Source organism: Phocoena sinus, chromosome 10 (assembly GCF_008692025.1).
Source record: "Phocoena sinus isolate mPhoSin1 chromosome 10, mPhoSin1.pri, whole genome shotgun sequence".
Lineage (NCBI taxonomy): Eukaryota > Metazoa > Chordata > Mammalia > Artiodactyla > Phocoenidae > Phocoena > Phocoena sinus.
In genome coordinates, this window is record NC_045772.1 from 48,621,184 (window position 1) to 48,642,321 (window position 21,138).

Here is a 21,138-nt window from a genome sequence, read left to right on the forward strand (position 1 = left end):
GACATGTAGTGCTTTATATGTGAGAAAAGCTCATTAACTGATATGTGTTGATGTGTTTATGTACATATATGTGCATATATGTATATGTCCTATTTAGGATAGGGGGTTTGGGGGTGGGGCAGGGTCTCTAAAGAGAGATGACGCTGGAGCAGACTGCTGAAGGAAGGAAGCCATCCATGCAGATATCTGGGGGAAAAGAGCACTCTAGGCAGAAGAACGGCAAAGAGGCCAGAAGGCTAGAGCAAAGTGAGGGGAGAGCAGTAGGATACAAGACTGGGGAGGCAGTCAGGGCCAGCAGATGTGTGATCTTGTAGGTCAAGAAAAGAACTCTGGGTTTTATTCAAAGTGTACCGAGAAGCCATCAGAAAGGTCTGAGTAGGAGAGTCATACCTCTTTGATTTTAAAAGGATTACTAGCTGATCTCTGAGTAAGGGACTGCATAAGGAAGAGTGGAAGCAAGGGAAAGACAGTTGAGGCTTCAACTAGAATGTGGTTGAGGCAGAGGTGGCGAAAAGTAGGTAAAGATGAGCTGCCTCCTCCATTCCCCCTGCCATCCCTGTGTGCCACCAGCCTCCAACACGAATGGGCCCGTTCTGCAGTTATATAAAAAGTGAGGTACAGATGTAAGAGTCAGCATACAAGGTCAGGGCTTTGTTGAACAGCTGTGCCTTGCACATGGTGCTAGCCAGGTGAGTGAGTGGGGGCTGAAATCTAATCCATGCTCCAGTCTACAGGTCATGTGCACTTGGCATGGAATCTATCTGTGTAAGAGAATGGATACCATTTCCTAATTTTTATACAAGTGATATAAGTGCTATCAGGAGCCCTGAATAATTTCCTGCTTTGCTGAGTATGTAAGAGTATTAAGCTAAACTCAACTCAAAATATCATTATTTATCATTTGATTGTTCAAGAAATCTCTTCTTGTTTGGATTAGATTTGAAGACATGATTGAGACTGAATATTGATTTTTAAATGTTTGGTAAAACAAAATGGTATCATTCATAGCCTTCCACTCCTACTCTATTTTTAAAACACTCCGGAGTGTCTGTTTTGTGACTTTCACTATCTTTTTTTAAAATTTATTTATTTGGTTGCTCTGGGTCTTAGTTGCAGCAGGCGGGCTCCTTAGTTGTGGCATGCAAACTCTTTGTTGTGGCATGCATGTGGGATCTAGTTCCCTGACCAGGGATTGAACCCAGGCCCCCTGCACTGGGAGCTTGGAGTCTTAACCACTGCACCACCAGGGAAGTCCCTAAACTAACATTAATTAATACTTAGAATAACAAAGATTTATGTATAAATAAGGCATCAAGTCTTTTCAAACCTTAAATACCATTTAATTAGCATTTTGCAACACTAAAATTTTATCTTCGTGAGCAGCAGCATGAAATAGAAGAGAAAACCCAAGGATCCTGCTAAAGGTTCAAAACTATTTATGAAGTCAGCAGAGTTACTGTATCAGGAATAGTAGCAAATAGGGGCTCAAATCTAGTCTCCTGTCCCTAATGTTTTTGCTTCTGGTCAAAAAGGGAAGCTAGAGGAACTAGAAAAATGTAGTAGCAAAAACCAAAACAAACAATAAAAAAGGAGTGATGATCGCTTCTCAACCTTTTGACTAAGATCAAGTGTGAAAAAGGAGTGACTATACTAAGATTCAGGGAATGCAGAAGGAAGATACCAAACATACTCCTGTGATTTTTCTGTTCAAAATAATATACCTAATATCCAAGAATCCAGCATTTACAATCCTTGGACAGATCATCAGGTCTGCAGAGGTAAAACTGAGTTACTCCATGTTTCTGTCATGCCCCATGAGCAAGCCTCAATGCCTTTCCCTCACACCATTATTACCTAAAGCATCCTTCCTTTCTCCCACCTCAGCTCATCCAAATTTACCCAATTCGTTCAAGATTCAGTCAAATGCTACACCTTTCAAGCATTCTGTCCAGATCTCTTCCAGGTAGAAGGAACCTTTTCTTTTCCTAAGCTCACAAAATGCTTCATCTGTGCTTTTCTTATGGTATTTATTACTTCTGTAACTGGTTTCTCAACCCAGGCTACACATTAAAGCTCTCCAGATAGGGCTTCCCTGGTGGCGCAGCAGTTGAGAGTCCGCCCGCCGATGCGGGGGACGCGGGTTTGTGCTCCGGTCCGGGAGGATCCCACATGCCGTGGAGCAGCTGGGCCTGTGGGCCATGGCTGCTGGGCCTGCATATCTGGAGCCTGTGCTCCACAACGGGAGAGGCCACAGTAGTGAGAGGCCCATGTACTGCAAAAAAAAAAAAAAGCCAGCCAGCCCTATCTCAGACCAATTAACCCAGAATCTCTGGAAGTGGAACCCGGTATTTTTTTTCTAGTATTTAAAAAGATATTTTATTTGAAAATCATTTCAAACAAACTGAATTACAACAATAGTACAAAGAATATCTCAATACCCTCACCCTTTGTTCAGTCTTTGCCCTGTTTGCTTTATGATTTGCATCTGTATGTGTATCTATAAATACACATTTTTTTTAACCCTTTGAGGGCAAGCTGCATAATCATGTTCCCTTACCTCTAAATACTTCAGTGTTTACTTCCTAATAAAGAGAAGTTTCTCTAATATAATCACAATGCAGTTAACGATGTCAGGAAATTTAACAGTGACATAATACCTTAACATCACTGACTTAACACTCTCCTTTATAGCATCTTTCTTCCTCCAATGCAGGAGCCAGTTTAGGATCACATACTACATTTAACTGTCATGTCTTTTCAGGACTCTTTAAAAGTTTTTTTTTTAAATACAATTTTTAAAGGCAACATTCCATTTACAGATATTACAAAATACTGGCTATATTCCCCATACTGTACAGTATGTCCTTGTAGCCTATCTTACACCCAACAGTTCCTACCTCCCCCTCCACAACCCCTATGTTGCCCCTCCCTCCCCACTCCCCACTAGTGGTAACCACTAGTGGAACCAAACCAGTATTTTTTAAAAGTTCTCCAGATCATTTAAATCGACAGCTCAGAGGTGAGAACCACTGCTTTATATATGTCTTACTCATTCTACTAGACTTATCTTCATATCCATAAATTGAGTTGAATACATATATAATTAATTTTTAGGTCCAGAACTTTAAAAAATTAGATTTGGGACTTCCCTGGTGGCACAGTGGTTAAGACTCCACGCTCCCAATACAGGGCGCCTGGGTTCGATTCCTGGTCAGGGAACTAGATCCCCCATGCGTGCTGCAACTAGGAGTTCACATGCCACAACTAAGGAGCCCACTGGCTGCAACTAAGACCCAGCACAATCAAATAAATACTTTTTTAAAAATCAGATTTTACTATCCTAAGTGAACATATTAAATATGGAAAAATAGTTTACCCAAGAGTCAAACATTCCTATATTCCCTAACAAGTATTTCAGGTTAAATTATGGGATGTTTAGTTATAAGTACAAAGGTTATATAGGATCTGTAGCTGCTCCTATTCAAAAAACTTTTTAAAAAAGACATTATTTTTGCTTTTAGCTATAAACAATGCACACAGCTTACCTCTCTAACATCCACCATCCACCCTCCGTCAACAAACAACAAGACATTGTACATTTTCTCCTTCACATCAGCAGTTAGGGCATCCAAATGCCCTTTCCAAATACCATAATCCATCTGCAAAACAAACATAAGGCAGATATATAACAGACTATAATGTATCTGTAAAGTACAGACAGGAATATACATATATGGAACATCATTCTAAAGAGTTGACATTCAGTAAGCCAAATATAAAAACAAACATCGACGGATTGCAGTTCAATAAAACGCTAAAATGTTAACCATGTAAATGAGCACTATTGTCACCTGAAGGTATGTTTCATGTTTGGTTAATTATCTACAGAAAAGTAACTAAAGAGATGGGTTTTTTTCAAAGTAGAACAGTAGTAAGGAAGATCACTTGTTATAATAGGAATATAACTGCTGAAAAAATGATCTCTTTAAATATATGACATGTATTTTTGAGATGCAATAGACATGTCTCATCTACATTCAACTTACTTCATATTTCTTTTCTTTGTGTTCATGAGCCACTTTCTCAGTAAAAGTTGCTTGAGGTGTCAAAGTAGGTTTTTGTGGAGCTGAATTCATATGCTTAAACCACTCATTAAAGGTTTCATGGGCTTCCTAAAATGCAAAATAGAAGAGAAATACAAAACAAAAAACTGTTCACATATGTTCAACAAAGTTTTTAAAAAGTTGATTCTTAGAAATAATTTTTCAGTAGCAAGAAGTAAAATCGTTTAATATTTCTTTTTTATACAAAAAAAAATCATGGTGAATAAGTGTTTTGTTTGTGATGTTCACATATTTACTTGTCTGTCTTCTTGACGAGCCTATTAGCTTCTAGAGGGCAAGGATAGAAAGACATCCAGAATTAGTCCTAGAACCTAGCCAATCACTTCATTATTTGTTGAATGAATTTTGAATGAGTGTGTTGTTATTTTAGTCACAATACAGAATATCTTGCTTTTTTCAGTTATTGCCAAAAGCAGAAATGTTAAAGTTGAGAGAAGCATTCAAAGAATCTTAAGAAAACATACATTTCAGATATCACACACACTATCTACCATGTGAAACGTTCTTAGTTGGTTAGCACTGATTAGAGGCTCAAGCAAATGAAGACCAGGTCTTGTCTTCAAAGTTCTTATGGATCAGTCAGTCCCACAGTCGCAAGGGAGCTAAGATAATGAGTCAATCACCACTTCTGGAAAAACAGTTCAAGGTCTGAGAGTGAATCAGGAAAGTCATCATAAAGAAAGGTTTTGTGGTTTTTACAATCTCACCAAGTAAGCTCTAATGCACAAGTGTTCTCGGATAGCGTTATCATCTTCAGCAGGAAGTGGGCTCTCCATTCCTTGCTCCTCCCACTGGTTATAGATTTCTGCTATTGAATCCTGAGGAATTTTCACAAATACTTCTTTTGCAGCTTCGTGCTTTTTTGATGCTGTGAAAAAGATATACAGTTTTTCAATACATATGGATTTCCGTGTAATGGTTTCTAAAGGAATCAAATTATTGGTTTGCAACTTTCACAGCTACCTGTAACCATTTCATGTCTCAAGGTACTTCTGTTAAAGGTCTGGGTGATCTCTCTACTTAATGGCTGGGCTTTTCCTTATTTCAATGTAACAGTCACAAAAGGATTCATTAAATGCAATTACTTTTACATACTTTTCTGTGTCTTAAAAAAAGGCAATTCAATTTTTTCAAAGCCTTGAGATTATATGCAAAATTGAGTAGGATATGAAAAGTCACTATTAAATATGTTTTGTTTCACAATACCAGCCGTAACAGTGGCTGTTTTGTACCTTACCCTACTGGAAGGGTTGGAAAAACAAACAACAAAGTTCTAGAACAGAACAAAAACTTAAAAAAAAAAAAAAGAATATAAAAATACAGCATACCCAAGAATTTCCTCATTATGGCATTGCCTTGTTTTAGTGCTTCCGCCCTCTGTGATGGGTCAAATACCAACCAGTCAATTACATCGATTTTTAAACGGTCCTCCTATTCATTTAATTGGAAAAAAGAAATGTCAACTGTGTTTTTTCTACGATATTCTACAAATTAGTAGAATCAGCTTATGTCTGTACTTCTAGTGAATACTTTCCTTCAGGTTATACAAAATAATGAAAGAAAATAGCTTTTCTTAGTTTATTTTCACATTTAATAGGTCTCTATTAAATTATAGAAAAAACTTACTGGACTGTGAATCTGGAATTATATATGCGATGTCCCACCAACTTAATCATGTAATTCCTTTAAGTGCTACTCTAAAATTTTTTTCTTTCCTAGATAAAACTTTCTATTCTTTTCTGAAAATAGGAATAAGTAAGCTACATAAAACTTAGTGATTGATCGGGACTTCCCTGGTGGTCCAGTGGTAAAGAATCCACCTTCCAATGCAGGAAACTAAGATCCCACATGCTGCAGAGCAACTAAGCCCACGTGTCTCAATGAGAGAGCCCGTGTGCCGCAGACTACAGAGCCCATGCACTCTGGAGCCCACACGGCATAAACAGAGAGAGAAAACCCACATGTCACAGCTAGAGAGAAGCCCACGCACCAAAACGAAGAGCCCACCCGCCACAACGAAAAGATGCCACAATGAAAAGATCCCGAGTGCCACAACTAAGACCCGACTCAGCCAAAAAACAAAAAAAGTTAGTGACTGATCAAGTATCTAGAATAATCTGATGAGCAAAAATCCAATGCTCAGGTTTTTTCCATTAAAGAAACTTCCCTTAACATAATACTACTATTAAGCAATTCCTTACACAAGACCTTAAATTTGCTGCCAATTTTTATAACTTGGCTGACAAAGAAAAATTCTTTAAAAAAGAAAGAAGCCAGAGTATTTTAAGGTAAAGTTCACAAAAGCATAACATGAGGGATTATCAGGAGTTATATAACACACCTCTCTCTTCCCCTCATGTTACCTCAGTAGTGCCAGTATCTAGGGCTGGGGCCAGGTCATGATGACTGAATTCACCATTATCTTTCTTCCGAATATTCTCAACTACGGTTTTTGTTATAGTTGCAATATCCAAATCTAAAGAATTTTTTGAAGAAACAAAAACAAGAATTAATCGTTCACACTAATATCCTCTAAACAGTCACAACGATTTGGTAAATTTGGGATAACACTTCTTTAAAAATATGTAAAATATGAAAGACATTTTAAAAGAAAATGCCAAAATTAAAAGATATTTCACACGAGTTACAGTATAGGTTATTTCATTCCTAAAACAGAATTTCACTGAAAACCTCATTCCTTTTTCACCTCGTAAGAGAAATAGGATTTAAAACTAGAAGGCTAAATGTTAACTAAAGCCAAAATGATAATCTGCCTACAAAGCCCAGTAGATGTTCTCAACCATTTTTACCTGCTTCTTTAGCCAGCTCCAGGCAATGGTGGCGCTGTTCAAATTCTGTAACACCTTCCAAAAATAATGCATACTGGGCAACAGCGAGGTCTTGAGGCAAATGACAGGTATAAAATGCTATGAGATTTGTATGTTTCTCATTTATTAAAAGCTAAAAAACAAAAAAAGGATCAAAGTATGTCAATAATTAAACAAGTTCTAGGATCAACAGTGCTTTTTAAAAAGTTCACTTCAAAATTTCAAATATATTTAGGAGAGATTCATACAGATATAGATTTGTGCTGCTAAACAGAATTTTAAATTCCAAAAGAAAGTATTTATGACAATTAAAAGACCTTTATGGATTTTGATGACTCTCCTGCCACTAGATATTAAAATATTATCATTCTGATTTTTGTTTTCATTAAAATGGTAAAAAAATATATATAATTGTGGTTTCTCAAAGTTTACCTGTATGTATGTCTTTAAAACTTCAATGGAAACTTCTTCCTTCACAGGAAAAAAGATATAATTATTAAATTATAAATACAACTGCTTATGTATACCAGCAATATATCTAATAAAAATTCCGCTATAATGATTTAATGACTTTTAATACTTACCACTGAGCAATAACTACATGTAATAACTAAGTGCTTAGCAAAGTTCATGTATTGCCTTACCCTAACTCTTTGTGGGTAGTTACTATTATTGTTCACATTTTACAGAGGAAGAAACTAAGACCTAAGGAGATTTACCCAGAATTACACAGCTAGAAGCCGCTGAGTAAGAATATGAATCCAGGATTCTTACTCCAAAACCCAAGCTTTCAACTACTGTATCATTCTGCCTTCTACATGTACTCTGACCAAAGTGTTACCACTTAGGACAGAAGAAGGTTTAAGATCTCAGAGAACTTAGTCTGGCTCAGTTACCTTAGCTGGTTGATTTAGAGTTGGGTACTGATGAGGATTAAAGTTATAAATTGTCCAAAATCCAGGTAACCACCAGCATTCTGCAGCCACAGATTAGAACCCTAACACGTAACCTGCAGTGAATTATCATCGAGTGACCAGACCATATGAGACTATGGTCACCATTTCCAGACAACAACAACCAAAAAGTAGCATGTTTTCCTGACAATAGGTGTATAAAGCATCAGTCTTGCAGAGAAGGGTATACAACTCATTTTTATTTACTTTGGTCTGTAGTCCCAGAGTGCGGAAAAACAAAATGAGGTGAGTCATGAAGCGAAGGAGGTGTCCAGGTAGATTGTTTCTGCTTTTGGAAAGCCATTTGCTAAATTCATCCATCAGACCTATAAGCAATCAAAGCAAATATGCAACAAAAGGGATAAAAATCAAAAGAAGAGATATAAACACTATCCAAGGACATTTACTGTATTTCTATACCACTACCAGTTCACTATCTCATTGTTAAGAACCATCATATAAAACAGACTCTGGATTAAATTCAAACTTTATTTTCTAAAAATTAAGTAAATAGTTGCATTCAGATACGTTGATATTTATAGAGATGACAAAATGTGGTTAAGTCATATGCACTGTTTTGATAACTTTTTACAAAATTACTAAAGAAAACAAAGAACTCATACAAAGTGAAATAAAATATATCTTACCATCAATGTCTCCCAGGATAAGGAATTTTTGAACTATATGATAATGTTCTTGATTCTCTTCCAGAACTCTCTGAAAAAGTTTTTACATTTTCCATAAATCTACTATGGTCATTCTGCAGTATGCACTCATTGGTAAGCTAAAAATGTCAACTTTTGAAGGAACATATACAAAGAAAAAGCTGGAGATGAAGGGTCTTAGGAGACCAAAAAAGAGTAAAACATGAGAAAGATACTGCCCTTGGAAATATATACTCAAGGCTCAACGTTATCTTTGAAAGCAGAGAATTGCGATAAAACAATTTAATCTCTGTGAATGTTATGAAACTTTTTTTTTTTATATTTTACTACAGTTTTCCTTGGCAGTCCATGGTGAACCAGAAAAGAAGGGCACATGTGACCAAATCAAAATAAACTGTAAGATTTCCTTCAACATAAACAGTGGTTCTTGAAAGCATTCTTTGGGTATTCTCTTCTGCAAATGGCACCAAAAGTAACAAAACCAATCAAAATAATGATAAGGCACAGAGCAGACAAAATTTACAAGTAACCTGCTGTTGGATTTTTTTCTGAAGCAAATAATTCATATATTTTTGGTCAAATATATTTTGATTTTTATTTGTCTAAATTTTCTTCCAATATTTTTTCTTTTTTACATTCAAATGTTTGCTCCCTCTGGAATTGATTTTAATACATGGCATGAAGCAGAGATCTAGCTTTGTTCTCTTCCAGATGGAAAGTCAATTATGTCCATACCATGTATGTAAATAAACCATCCCTCTTCCTCTGAAAGGAAACGTCATCTCTGTCATCTACAACTATTAAGTTCTCATATATATTTGAATCTAATATGGATTTTCGTATTCCGATGATCTATTTATTCCTGTGACAATTCGATACTGTTTTATTGTATCTTTATATTGTTTTATTATTGAGGAAGGCAAATACCCTATTAATTATTGTTCTTTTCTCGCCATTCTCACTTATTCTTCTACTTGGAAATTTTCTGTTCAGAAATAATGCCCCAAAGCATTAGGTTTCAATGTTAATTTTGGAATGACTGATATTTATATCAAATCACCTCATCCAGGAATGTGGTATATCTATTTATTTGTGTCTTTCAATAGGATTCTATAGTTTTTTATGAAGGTCCTCAAACCCTTGGTTAATTTTATTCCTGGGTATCTTATAGTTTTGGTCAATAATTTAAATGGGACTTTTACAGGGAGCTAAATCCTTTTGTAACTAGCTGTAACAATTACAAAAAGGATATGATTTTTTTCATAACTTTGTCTTGAATTTAGATACTTTAAAAATTCTCTTATTAATTCTAGTAACTTACTGCATCTTGAGTTTCTAGATTTACACTCTCATCATATGTAAATGCTCCCCTGTTTCTAAATTTGTATCTATTCCTTGACTTTCTTGTTTTATTTTCATTCATTGGAATCTCCAAAACAACAGACTGGCAAAAAAACACTTGATAGAGAAAGCACTACATTTTTTTTTACTATACAAAGAACTCTTATACAATAATAAGGAAAAGATAAAATCCAACAGAAAAATAGGTGAAAGCTCTAAATAGGAAATTCAAAAATGGTCAATAAACAGGAAAATTTGCTCAGCCTTATGAATAGACAGGGAAATATGAGAAGAACAGTGAGTTTCTATCTCCCAGCTAATCTGATGGATTGGCAAAAAATAAAAAAAACTGTGATATCTGGGACTAGTGAGAATGCAGGGAAATGGCCACATTAATAAATTACTTGTAGGAGTATGAATTAATTGCTACACAAGGAAATTAACTTAATATACATATACCCTTTAACCCAACATTCCTGCTTTCAGGAAACTTGTAAAGAAACAGGACTAGTAGATAAGCATAAAAAAATAAGAATAAATAAATAAGAATGTTCATTGCAGTGCTAGAAGCAACCTAAATATCACCAAAAGGGGAATGATTAAAAAAAAGGATACATCATTCTATAGAACATTATATACCTATTAAAAATAATAAGTTAGGCTGTTAAATCTATATCCACTAACTCAAAGACAGTATCATTAAATGGGGGGAAAAAAAGCCGTAGACTAATGTAGGTAGAATGATGTGAAAAACAACCTCAAAAACCAAAATCCTATACTGGAATATCTACATTATCTACATATATTTGTAAGATTATGGAGAAGGATATGTAGGATACATATCAATGTTTTATCATCTCAGTGAATGAGAATAACCATAAAGAGGTTGGGAGGAAGTTTTATAAAGGCCTTACTTATACATCTTTAGATTATTTTGTTTCAAGTACATACTTTGGTTATTTAAAAAAATTTTTAAGAATATTACTTTAGGGCTTCCCTGGTGGCACAGTGGTTGGGAGTCCGCCTGCTGATGCAGGGGACACGGGTTCATGCCCCAGTCCGGAAGGATCCCACATGTCGCGGAGCGGCTGGGCCCGTGAGCCATGGCCGCTGGGCCTGCGTGTCCGGAGCCTGTGCTCTGCGACAGGAGAGGCCACAGTGGTGAGAGGCCCGCGTACCCCCCGCAAAAAAAAAAAAAAAAAAGAATATTACTTTAAAAAATACTGGATTATTTTGAGATCTAGGAAAAGAAAGTCTTGCTAATTTGCCATTATATATTTTAATTTTTCAAAAAGAAAGGGATAAATTAGCTTACATGCATACCATATATTTAGATGAAACCAATCCTAAACCAAATAAACAGAAATGATGTATCATTTAAATATGCAGTTAAGTTTTTTCTTTTTAAAGAGTATATCTTATATGAATAAGAGGTGAGGAAACAAAAAGAGAATATAACAAGATTTCACATACTTTTGTGCCTTTCAGCTACAGTGCACAATGTAACATCTAGTTTCGTATTCCAGTTATCCTAAAATATTGATATTTACCTTTTTATCAGTAGCTTGAAGTTCTTCAAAAACCTTTTCTAAAGTCCAACTTTGAAAGAAAGAACAAGGAAAGGGATAAAATAACGCTAATAAATAATATGAACAAAGACTACAAAATGAAACTTCACAGAGAATACTACAAATCCTCATGATGAAAAACAAACCAACTCACTCACTTTGCCTCCAAATATTCTCTAGGGAGTTCTTCAGTTTCATCTAGAGTTATTACTGATGTCCGGATCTCCTGTTCTACCAGACTGTCCACCATCACCCGAAAGTAGGCCCACACTGTGTCTTCCCAGGTGTCACAGACAGGAAGCAGCTTTACCCCATTCCAAAACAGAAACATGCAGACACAGTCAACAAAAAAGAAAGGAAAAGCAGTTACACCCACTTATATGGACTATAAAGTCACTATAATGATATAAGACATTGTGTATTGTAAAATATCATACCAAAATAACCTCCTCTCTCCACCCCTCAAACCACAGCTCCTTTTTTTTTTTGGCTGCACTGCACAGCATGAGGTGAGGGATATTAGTTCCCTAAGCAGGGATTGAACCCGTGTCCCCTGAAGTGGAAGCTCAGAGTCTTAACCAATGGACGGCCAGGGAAGTCCCTCAAACTACATCTTCTAAGAAGTCTGAATTATTATGATTTTTTCCATGATGAGCACACAATAGCATCAATTTTCCATGCTGATATAAGATGGTGTTTCAGTGTTATGGTAACATTCCTCAAAACCGCTGTAAAATGTAGGGGGTAGTAGGAGTTGTGAGCAGCACACACACATGTGTGAGACAATTCAGTCATTGTGCCTTTATGGAACACTTCTGGATAAAGCTATGGGAATCATAAGTCATCAATAAATGTGAATTGGAATTAAATTTACAATTCTTAGAAACTGAAATTTGATTTCATGTATCAAACCATCATTTGGGGGACTTCCCTAGTGGTCCAGTGGCTAAGACTCCACGCTCCCAATGCAGGGGCCCCAGGTTTGATCCCTGGTCAGGGAACTCCATAGATCCCACAAGCTGCAACTTAGAGTTTGCATGCCGCAACTAAAGATCCCATATGCGGCAAAGAAGATCCCTCGTGCCACAACTAAGACCCAGTGAAGCCAAATAAATAAATTAATTTTTTAAAAAAAGTAAGATTAAAATAAATAAATAAATAAAACATCATTAGGTGTATGAGATACATCAAACTAAGTACGTCAAGTTACTATTCTATTTCATGATTATCTCTATCATTGCTATTCTTAGTAGCTTAAGCTTATACGATTATTATATATGGTTATATATATAACATATATTATATATAATTTCATTCCATAGGAAAAAAAGAATTATTAAAATAAATCACATACCTGCTTGAGATTCCCACTTAAAGCTGCATAAATTGCTCTCTCATATCTATTAAAAAGCTCCTGAAATATAATGAATATAAATAAAATTGAACTACTGTTTTTCTTAGTATGTCAACTTTTTCATAATCTGGAAATCTGCAGTGTCTTCTAAAATGAACTTATTTACTCACCTGACAGTTTCTAAACTTTAGTAAAAGATCTAGTAGGGGAATAAGAAGGAAGGACCCCTTAGTTTGATATAGCCAATGCTGAAATCTTCCTGAAAAGTCAAATATCTAAATTTCAAATACAGAGTGAAAGCAGATTCAAATCTAATGGATGCTTTGATTATTTATTATAGGCAAATTCTATTCCAGATAGACTCTGTATAGGTGTTTTCCCCTATAAAGTTTCTAAATACCTAATACTACCTGATAGTGACCTAAGAACAACATCCAAACAAGGCACACTTGGAGCCTGTCACGCATCAGTTTGCATCAAATTCCTAAGTAGAATTAATTATATTCATCAAATTATCCCATTTTACTTCTGGATTCTATTAATGACATTCCTGTATTCTCATCATCCAAACAAGAGACTTCAGAGACTCTCACTATACAACTGAGTCCTCCTCTGCATTGTTTCCAGTTTCTGGTCCTGACCATTTTTGTTCCGTTCTTTTGTACTCTCCATATTAACCCAGGGCAGGCCCTTATTACTTAGTGTCTGAATAACTCTGACAGTCTCCTAACTAGTTTCTCAGTCTTTAGTTCATTCAATTTTAAGCCTATTTTCCACTGCCATGCTAATTTTCTTAAAGCACTGCTGTCATGTGCCCTCAAGGTTTTGATGGCTCACCACTATCTATGGTACAAAGTTCCCATTCCTTAGAGCAGCACTTGAGGACCACCACTGCCTGCTCTTAATTTACGTTTTTCAGTCATCTTCTCATTACAGTCAGTTCTGCTACAATGCTTGTTTTGAAAATGTGAATTTGTTCCAATGCAATTGATATATCAAGGAACGATTTGAACATAATATAAACTTCCCATTTCCTTATGCACAATTTTGTGTACAAGAAACATTAGCTGAATACTGAAAACACCTAAATGAACCAAGCCACTTGGAAATACACAAAACTGACACTCCTCAAACATCTACCAGCTCCCTGGGCTCTCCAGGTGTATGATAAGCTAAATCCATCCACATCAACTGTTACAATTTTGTTTCATTTCAGATAACCTCCTTCTATCACCTCTCAATAACTCACAAGCTGTAACCCTCTGACACCTCATTCCACAAGCAAACTCCAGTTCTTTTTCAAGGTAAACTGCCATATTTGTTGCAGTATTTATGTGTTTATTTAACAATGTGACACTGTGCTATTATTATTAAGTTTTTAACTTTTTATGTGTCACTGGTGGTTTTTGAGTACTGTGCTCTTAATTCTATTTTCCCTAAAATCCCTGTGGATTTTCTCCACAATTTGTCATGCTGTAGTGATTTTTAGGAATGCGTAGGTGGTGTCATGACAGAACTGACTATATTTCCTCTTGTGAGCCTTCTGCTCCAACCTGGTAAACCTACCTTCCCTTGACTTTTCCCAACCTAGGCATCCTACCGACAATTCCTTTCTCTGCTTTTCATGCCCAACAACTCAAATCCTAGTAATTTTTAAAAGATCGATTCAATTCTCTTTGGAAGCCAGCCCAGTGCTTATTCTGTGACTTCATCCGCTACCTTTTTTTGTATTTTTGCCTTATTTCAGTGCTTAATTCTTAGTACTCAGTGTGTCTGAATAACTCTGATTCGTAAAGTCTGCCCTGCTCTTCAGTTTGATTGGAAGTTCTTCAAAAACAGGAACTTTAGTCTTAAACTACTCTCAACATTTCATAGCATCTTCAGCAGGCCTTCAGTGAATTATGAGTAAAAATCAGTATCAGTAAATATTTTATTATATCTTACATCTTCCGCCATTCTCCAACAACTTATTTTCCAAATGCATCTATATGGATTCCCTTCAACATGTTCTAATTCTGTTCCTATAAAACAGTAAAAGAAATAAAGTTTATAGTTTAAAATGAGATCTCCTAATTTCAACAATTTCTAAAAACAAAAGCTATACTTCACAAAATTGCCATTTAGAGCTAACTCTCAGAATAAAATCAATTAAAATACCTCCATTAACATTGGGGTCATGATAGAGCTTCCAGCCTTCAAGTGTTGCAGCTCTCCATGCCTGACCACAGCGTTTGCAGAGTCGTTGTGCCTTTAGAAACAAGAAACAGTGGTTGGTCATATAACCAATGCAGTACTAAAGAAGTACTTGTGCCTTATAGAAAAGTACAAGCAATTTATGAGGATTAGATAACCTATGGCATAGATGTGACAAAGGATGGTGTAGACAATCAGTAATGGCGTTTCCCTTCAGCCATATGCATGTCTTTCTGTGGCCTCTGCCCGCCCGCGGGCCTGCCTGCCTGCCTGCCTGCCTTCCTGCCTTCCTCCCTCCCTCCCTCCGTCCCTCCGTCCCTCCGTCCCTCCCTCCCTTCCTTTCTTTCTTTCCCTAATATCCGTTTGCTCTTTGATTCTGGGCTTACCACTAGGTGCCCACGGTGCCCACAGGCATGTAATTCTGCTAGAGACAAATGGGCTAAAGAGGCTGATGACCCTTGATTTATGTAAAAGTATTACAAAAGCACTGTTAGTCTCTATAATGACAGGGTGCTATTGCTCATTCAGCCCATAAAGATGATATTTCTTCATGTTAAATGTGACCAATCAGATGAGCTTGATATACCAGTGAGATAGAAACATGTTTGTTGGTCCATCATCTCTTTAGGAACCATCTCTCCCCATTTAGTTCATATGGTTTGAATAGGTCATATGATTCCATCTCTGAACTCAAGGATTAGGCATGTGATGTAACAAGAATCACTCCCAGGACCCTTGCCAGAGATATTGGGAAAGAGAGACACTCCTTTTGCTGGGGTTGCTAACTTGCAGGAGGATGTAAGTAAGGCTGGAGCTGTTGGTGGCCATCATGGACACAAATGGCTTCTTGAGAATGAAGCCACAGAGAGGAGTGTCAAGAGCCTGGGAGAGACAGTATCCTAAGGACATCTTCAAGTCCCCGAATCCTGCTTTTATAACCAGATATAACCCTCTATACTTCTCTGTTCCATGAGACAATCAATCCCCGACCTGTAAGTAATTTGAGTTGGGCTTCTGTCATTTGAACCTACAGAATCTGATTAATACAACCAGTTAAGGGACTTCCCTAGTGGTCCAATGGTTAAGACTCCACGCTCGCAATGCAGGGGGCCAGGGTTTGATCCCTGGTCAGGGAACTAGATCCCGCATGCTGCAACTAAGAGCCCACGTGCCACGACTAAAAGATCTCACACGCCACAATGAAGATCCCGCATGCCATGACTAAGATCCGGCACAGCCAAATAAAAATAAATAAATATTAAAAAAAAATTGAACCAGTTAAAAAGTATCATACCCAAAACATCATTTTGGATTTATGACTTTTAAAAATTATGAAAGCTATGTAGCAACATGGAAAAATATTTTTAAAATATTTGATATGCTATCTAAAAAAGGCAGGACAAAATCTGAATGCAAAACCTTAAAAACATTTTTCTAAGTGAAATTAGCCAGACACAAAAGAACAAATATTGTATAATTCCACTTACATGAAATAGCTAGAATAGGCAAATGCATAGAGACAGAAAGTAAATTAGGTTACCAAATGCTGAGAGAAAGGGGAAATAGGGACTTACTGCATAATGGTTATGGAGTTTCTGCTTGGGGTGATGAAAAAGTTTTAGAAACATAGTGGTGATGGTTTCGCAACACTGTGAATGTAATTAATGTCACTGAAATTTACACTTGAAAATGGTTAAAATGACAAATTTTGTTATATATCTTTTATCACAATGAAAAAATCAATTACTGTAATATACCAAAACTATTGACTTGGGCTTCCCTGGTGGCGCAGTGGTTGAGAGTCCGCCTGCCGATGCAGGGCACGCGGGTTCATGCCCCGGTCCAGGAAGATCCCACATGCCACGGAGCGGCTGGGCCCGTGAGCCATGGCCGCTGAGCCTGCGCGTCTGGAGCCTATGCTCCGCAATGGGAGAGGCCACAACAGTGAGAGGCCACAACAGTGAGAGGCTCATGTAAAGTGAAAAAAAAAGATGTACAAAAAAAGGCTTGTAAGTAAATTTTAAAACCCCACTATCTGTGATTATGTAAAGGTAGTGGGACCTTGAGAGTTTTTATTTTTCAAGGCTTTCAATAATGTGATCATATTTTTGTTTTGTTTTTAAAAATACATCCTTACTTGCCATTGTGATTCCTAGTATCCTGCACATCACCTGGCAGAGTGGCTGGGACTCAAATATTTTCTGAACAAATGAGTACGTGTTACTTCTTTTCTTTCTTTCCTTTTTTTTTGGGGGGGGGCGCCGCGCCACCCACGTGGCTTACAGGATCTTAGTTCCCCAGTCAGAGATTGAACCCAAACCCTCAGCAGTGAAAGCTCAGAGGCCTAACTACTGGACCACCAGGGAATTCCCCTTCTTTTCTTAATTAAAAAATAAGAATGATGTTTAATAATCCAACACTTACTACTATAAGAATTACTTAATACATGCTAGTGGTTTGTAACACAGAAGAACAAACAACACTTTGAGCTAACATATTTCTATCTAAAGAACACTGCCAAGAGTACAGCAAAACAGGTATAGCATAATATCTGAAGCTTGAAGCTCCTATGCATCAGACTACCTCATCTAAAAAGTCCACAGAGGGCTTCCCTGGTGGCGCAGTGGTTGAGAGTCTGCCTGCCGATGCAGGGGACACGGGTTCGTGCCCCAGTCCAGGAAGATCCCACATGCCTCGGAGCGGCTAGGCCCGTGAGCCATGGCTGCTGAGCCTGCGCGTCTGGAGCCTGTACTCCGCAACGGGAGAGGCCACAACAGTGAGAGGCCCGCGTACCGCAAAAAAAAAAAAAGTCCACAGAGCCATCCAGTAAGCTGTCTAATCAGATACTTCACACCTTACACACAAGACCTTAACTATCACAAAGGAGGTTACTTTTCTTTTTAAATAAATTTATTTGTTTTTATTTTTGGCTGTGTTGGGTGTTTGTTCTGTGCGCGGGCTTTCTCTAGTTGCAGCGAGTGGTGCGCAGGCTTCTCATTGTCATGGCTTCTCGTTGCAGAGCACAGGCTCTAGAGCGCAGGCTCAGTAGTTGTGGCACATGGGCTTTGCTGCTCCGCAGCATGTGGGAATCTTCCCGGGCCAGGGATCAAACCCAGGTCCCCTGCATTGGCAGGCAGATTCCCACCCACTGTGCCACCAGGGAAGCCCAGGAGGTTACATATTAAAGAGGTGAAGTTAAAAGGAAGAAATTTGAGGGGACCATAGTCTTCAAATGCTAGACAGTGTCAACTAGAAGAGCAATTAGGGTCAGACTTATTCTTAACTCTTAAAAATCCAAACTAGAAATAGGGACTTCCCTAGTGGCGCAGTGGTTAGGAATCCGCCAGCCAATGAAGGCGACACGGGTTTAAGCCCTGGTCCAGGAAGATCCCACATGCCGCGGAGCAACTAAGCCCATGCACCACAACTACCAAGCCTGCACACCTAGAGCCCGTGCTCCACAACAAGAGAAGCCACTGTAATGAGAAGCCCACGCACCGCAATGAAGAGTAGCCCCTACTCGCCACAACTAGGGAAAGCCCATGTGTGGCAATGAAGACCCAATGCAGCCATAAATAAATTTACTAAAAAAAAAAAAAAAAGTCTTCATTCAATTTGTTAAAAAAAAAAAATCCAAACTAGAAATAATGGGGCTATGCCTAGGGTATGCAGTACACTAATGGGAAGGCAAAGTTTGACTTCTTACAAAGGATTTTCTACCAGAGTTGTGCAAACTGAAGTGCACTGCTTTCTGAAGCAATGTGTTCTTTATCACTAGAAATGTTGGAACAGGAGTTAGATCCAGAAATACTGTGAAAAAGATTACTGCATTGAGGAGGCATACTCAGTGGTCACAAAGATCCTTTCCAACTTACAGTCTGTGACTTTTTGATATTGGACAAGCAGGGTATATACATCATTTACCTCTTCTGTCATTCCAGCACGAATCAGAGTGAAAAGGTATTTAAGTAATCTGACTTCATCTTCTCTATCCAGATCATCAAGGGGCATCTTCTGTCTTATGGGAGCATCAGGGTCCTACAAAAATTAATTAATTAATTAAATCATCAACTATAAATTCTTTATATGCACATACAATGTAAACATCAAGAGATGATAAATGTCTCCTGAATTACATACTGAAATAAATTCACTGAATTTACTTAAGTAACAAAGGGAACAAAGTGTCACAAGTGTCCCAAATAGCCACACAGCTGTCTGTTGCCCATTCAAAACAGACTCTGTTGGTCCACAAAGGTGCATACTTCAGTCAGGCAAGCTGGAAACAGCCCTAGTCCAGCCCAGCAGCTCTAGAAATTCCACTCATAATTCAAGCTGACTTGAGCTTTACCCTGTCGTAGCAACTACATGGCCCAGTTAATCCTAAACAGAATTAGGCCTAGATGGAGAATGAGCAGAGGAGAAACTGCAGGAATCACAATGCACTCTATGACTAGAAGGTGCTTAGCTGGTTCTTTCTCAGAACATATGAGAAGAGAACCCAGTATGGGACTAATGCTATACAAAGCACACCAACACCCAACAAAAGAAATTTTAAAACAGATTTCTAATAAATACCTCCACCCTCAGTTATTCCTACCAACTACCTTTCAAGAATAAAAAGAAATGGGCCTTTGAACACTGGGGATAACATAGTGTCCTCATTTTTGCGGCAAAGAGCACACATGATCTACATCAGCAGTCCTCAACCTTTTTGGCATCAGGGACCGGTTTTGTGGAAGACAATTTTTCCACAGATGGCAGGGGTGGGGGTGGGGGAAAGGGGTGGTTCAGGCGGTAACGGGAGCGATGGGGAGCGACGGGGAGCGGCAGATGTAACTTCGCTCACTCGTCTTCCGCTCACCTCCTGCTGCGTGGCCCGCTTCCTAACAGGCCGCGGACCGGTACCAGTCCACAGCCTGGGGGTTGGGGACCCCTGATCTACATGATGAATTTCAGATTAAAAGCTATTTTAATGTGACTTTAAAAGAGGAGTAATTCTTATTCCAAATGTTACTGAGTAATATGATTATCAATTCAAAAACTGGAAGGCATAATAGGTCAATTGGCCAGTTTCACAAATATTTTGCAGACAGATATAATCATTCAATTTTGGAACAAACGGTTTCTTTCTGGCAAAAGGAAATCACCACTTTCCAGATGTTAAGGGTAACTGATTTTTAGTTGCTTGCTACAGGGGTAATTATGCTACAATTTATTACAAGAACTTTCAGTAGTTTCCAAATAATTTTCATCAAAAGACACTTTTGTTACCAAATGGAATTTTACCTATTTTTTCGACTGTTACTTACTTCTCTCACTCTTCACTATAAACATTTAATTCACATGCCTCCACCTATCACAAAGCTCTGTTCCTTCATTTCTACAATAATTAGACTCCCGTTCTTTTCAAATCCACTATTACTCCTATAACTCATATCCTAGAATGACCCTTCTAACCTCAAGCTAATTCACAAAGCTTTATTTTTTTCCTCTGCTTTCTATATAAAAGAACTTTCATAGGTCACCACCTTACAGCTGCAGAGTCAAACCTTGCTATAAAGTCAAAATTAATTTGTTTTAATGCTGGCAAATCAAGAACACTTTCTATACTTTCTTTTACAATTTACAATCTATAGGCCACAGATGGGTTCAAATATATGCCATCAAATTCAAACACAACTTAGTAATTTTTAGAGTTAAACAGTATATGCAATCCTTCTGGAAACTAAAACAAGGATCCAAGAAAATAAAAATTCTCAGCCTTTAGGAATAAAAATCACTTAACTCTGAAGGCAACTTCCATTTCAAAGAACACTTACCAATTCAGTGACAAGAGGACGGACACTTCCTATGTAAGAAGAGAGCTGCCGCTGTTTCAAGGTATGCAGAGTATTTTCCCTGAAAGAATAAGTACAACTTTTTTTTAAATGAGGAATTTTAATAGGTCTACTTAAAAAAATCAAGTCAAGGAAAGAAAGAGAGTACAAACTCAGAAAAAACATGCAAAACGCTAATATAAAAGGGCATTTTAGCTCAGATGACTAATGATGTTGAGCATTTTTTCATGCCTTATTGGCCATTCACCTATCTGCTTTTGTGAGGAATCTGT

The 21,138-nt window shown here is 37.6% G+C and overlaps 1 protein-coding gene across 3 annotated transcripts in view; it reads right to left on the bottom strand.

The window, feature by feature from the left end:
- The window catches only part of NUP107 (nucleoporin 107), a 45,125-nt gene that overhangs the window by 3,424 nt on the left and 20,563 nt on the right, over positions 1–21,138 (bottom strand). For all 3 annotated transcript variants that reach the window (XM_032646477.1, XM_032646476.1, XM_032646478.1), the window contains 16 exons: positions 20,849–20,927; positions 18,951–19,064; positions 14,991–15,081; positions 14,778–14,854; positions 12,834–12,893; positions 11,638–11,783; positions 11,462–11,510; positions 8,553–8,622; positions 8,113–8,231; positions 7,385–7,423; positions 6,935–7,085; positions 6,488–6,600; positions 5,453–5,555; positions 4,832–4,992; positions 4,047–4,172; positions 3,546–3,659 (listed from right to left, as the gene is read on the bottom strand). In XM_032646477.1, coding sequence (XP_032502368.1) covers positions 3,546–3,659; positions 4,047–4,172; positions 4,832–4,992; positions 5,453–5,555; positions 6,488–6,600; positions 6,935–7,085; positions 7,385–7,423; positions 8,113–8,231; positions 8,553–8,622; positions 11,462–11,510; positions 11,638–11,783; positions 12,834–12,893; positions 14,778–14,854; positions 14,991–15,081; positions 18,951–19,064; positions 20,849–20,927 — 1,612 coding nt within the window. The remainder of the gene's footprint in view (positions 1–3,545; positions 3,660–4,046; positions 4,173–4,831; positions 4,993–5,452; positions 5,556–6,487; positions 6,601–6,934; positions 7,086–7,384; positions 7,424–8,112; positions 8,232–8,552; positions 8,623–11,461; positions 11,511–11,637; positions 11,784–12,833; positions 12,894–14,777; positions 14,855–14,990; positions 15,082–18,950; positions 19,065–20,848; positions 20,928–21,138) is intronic.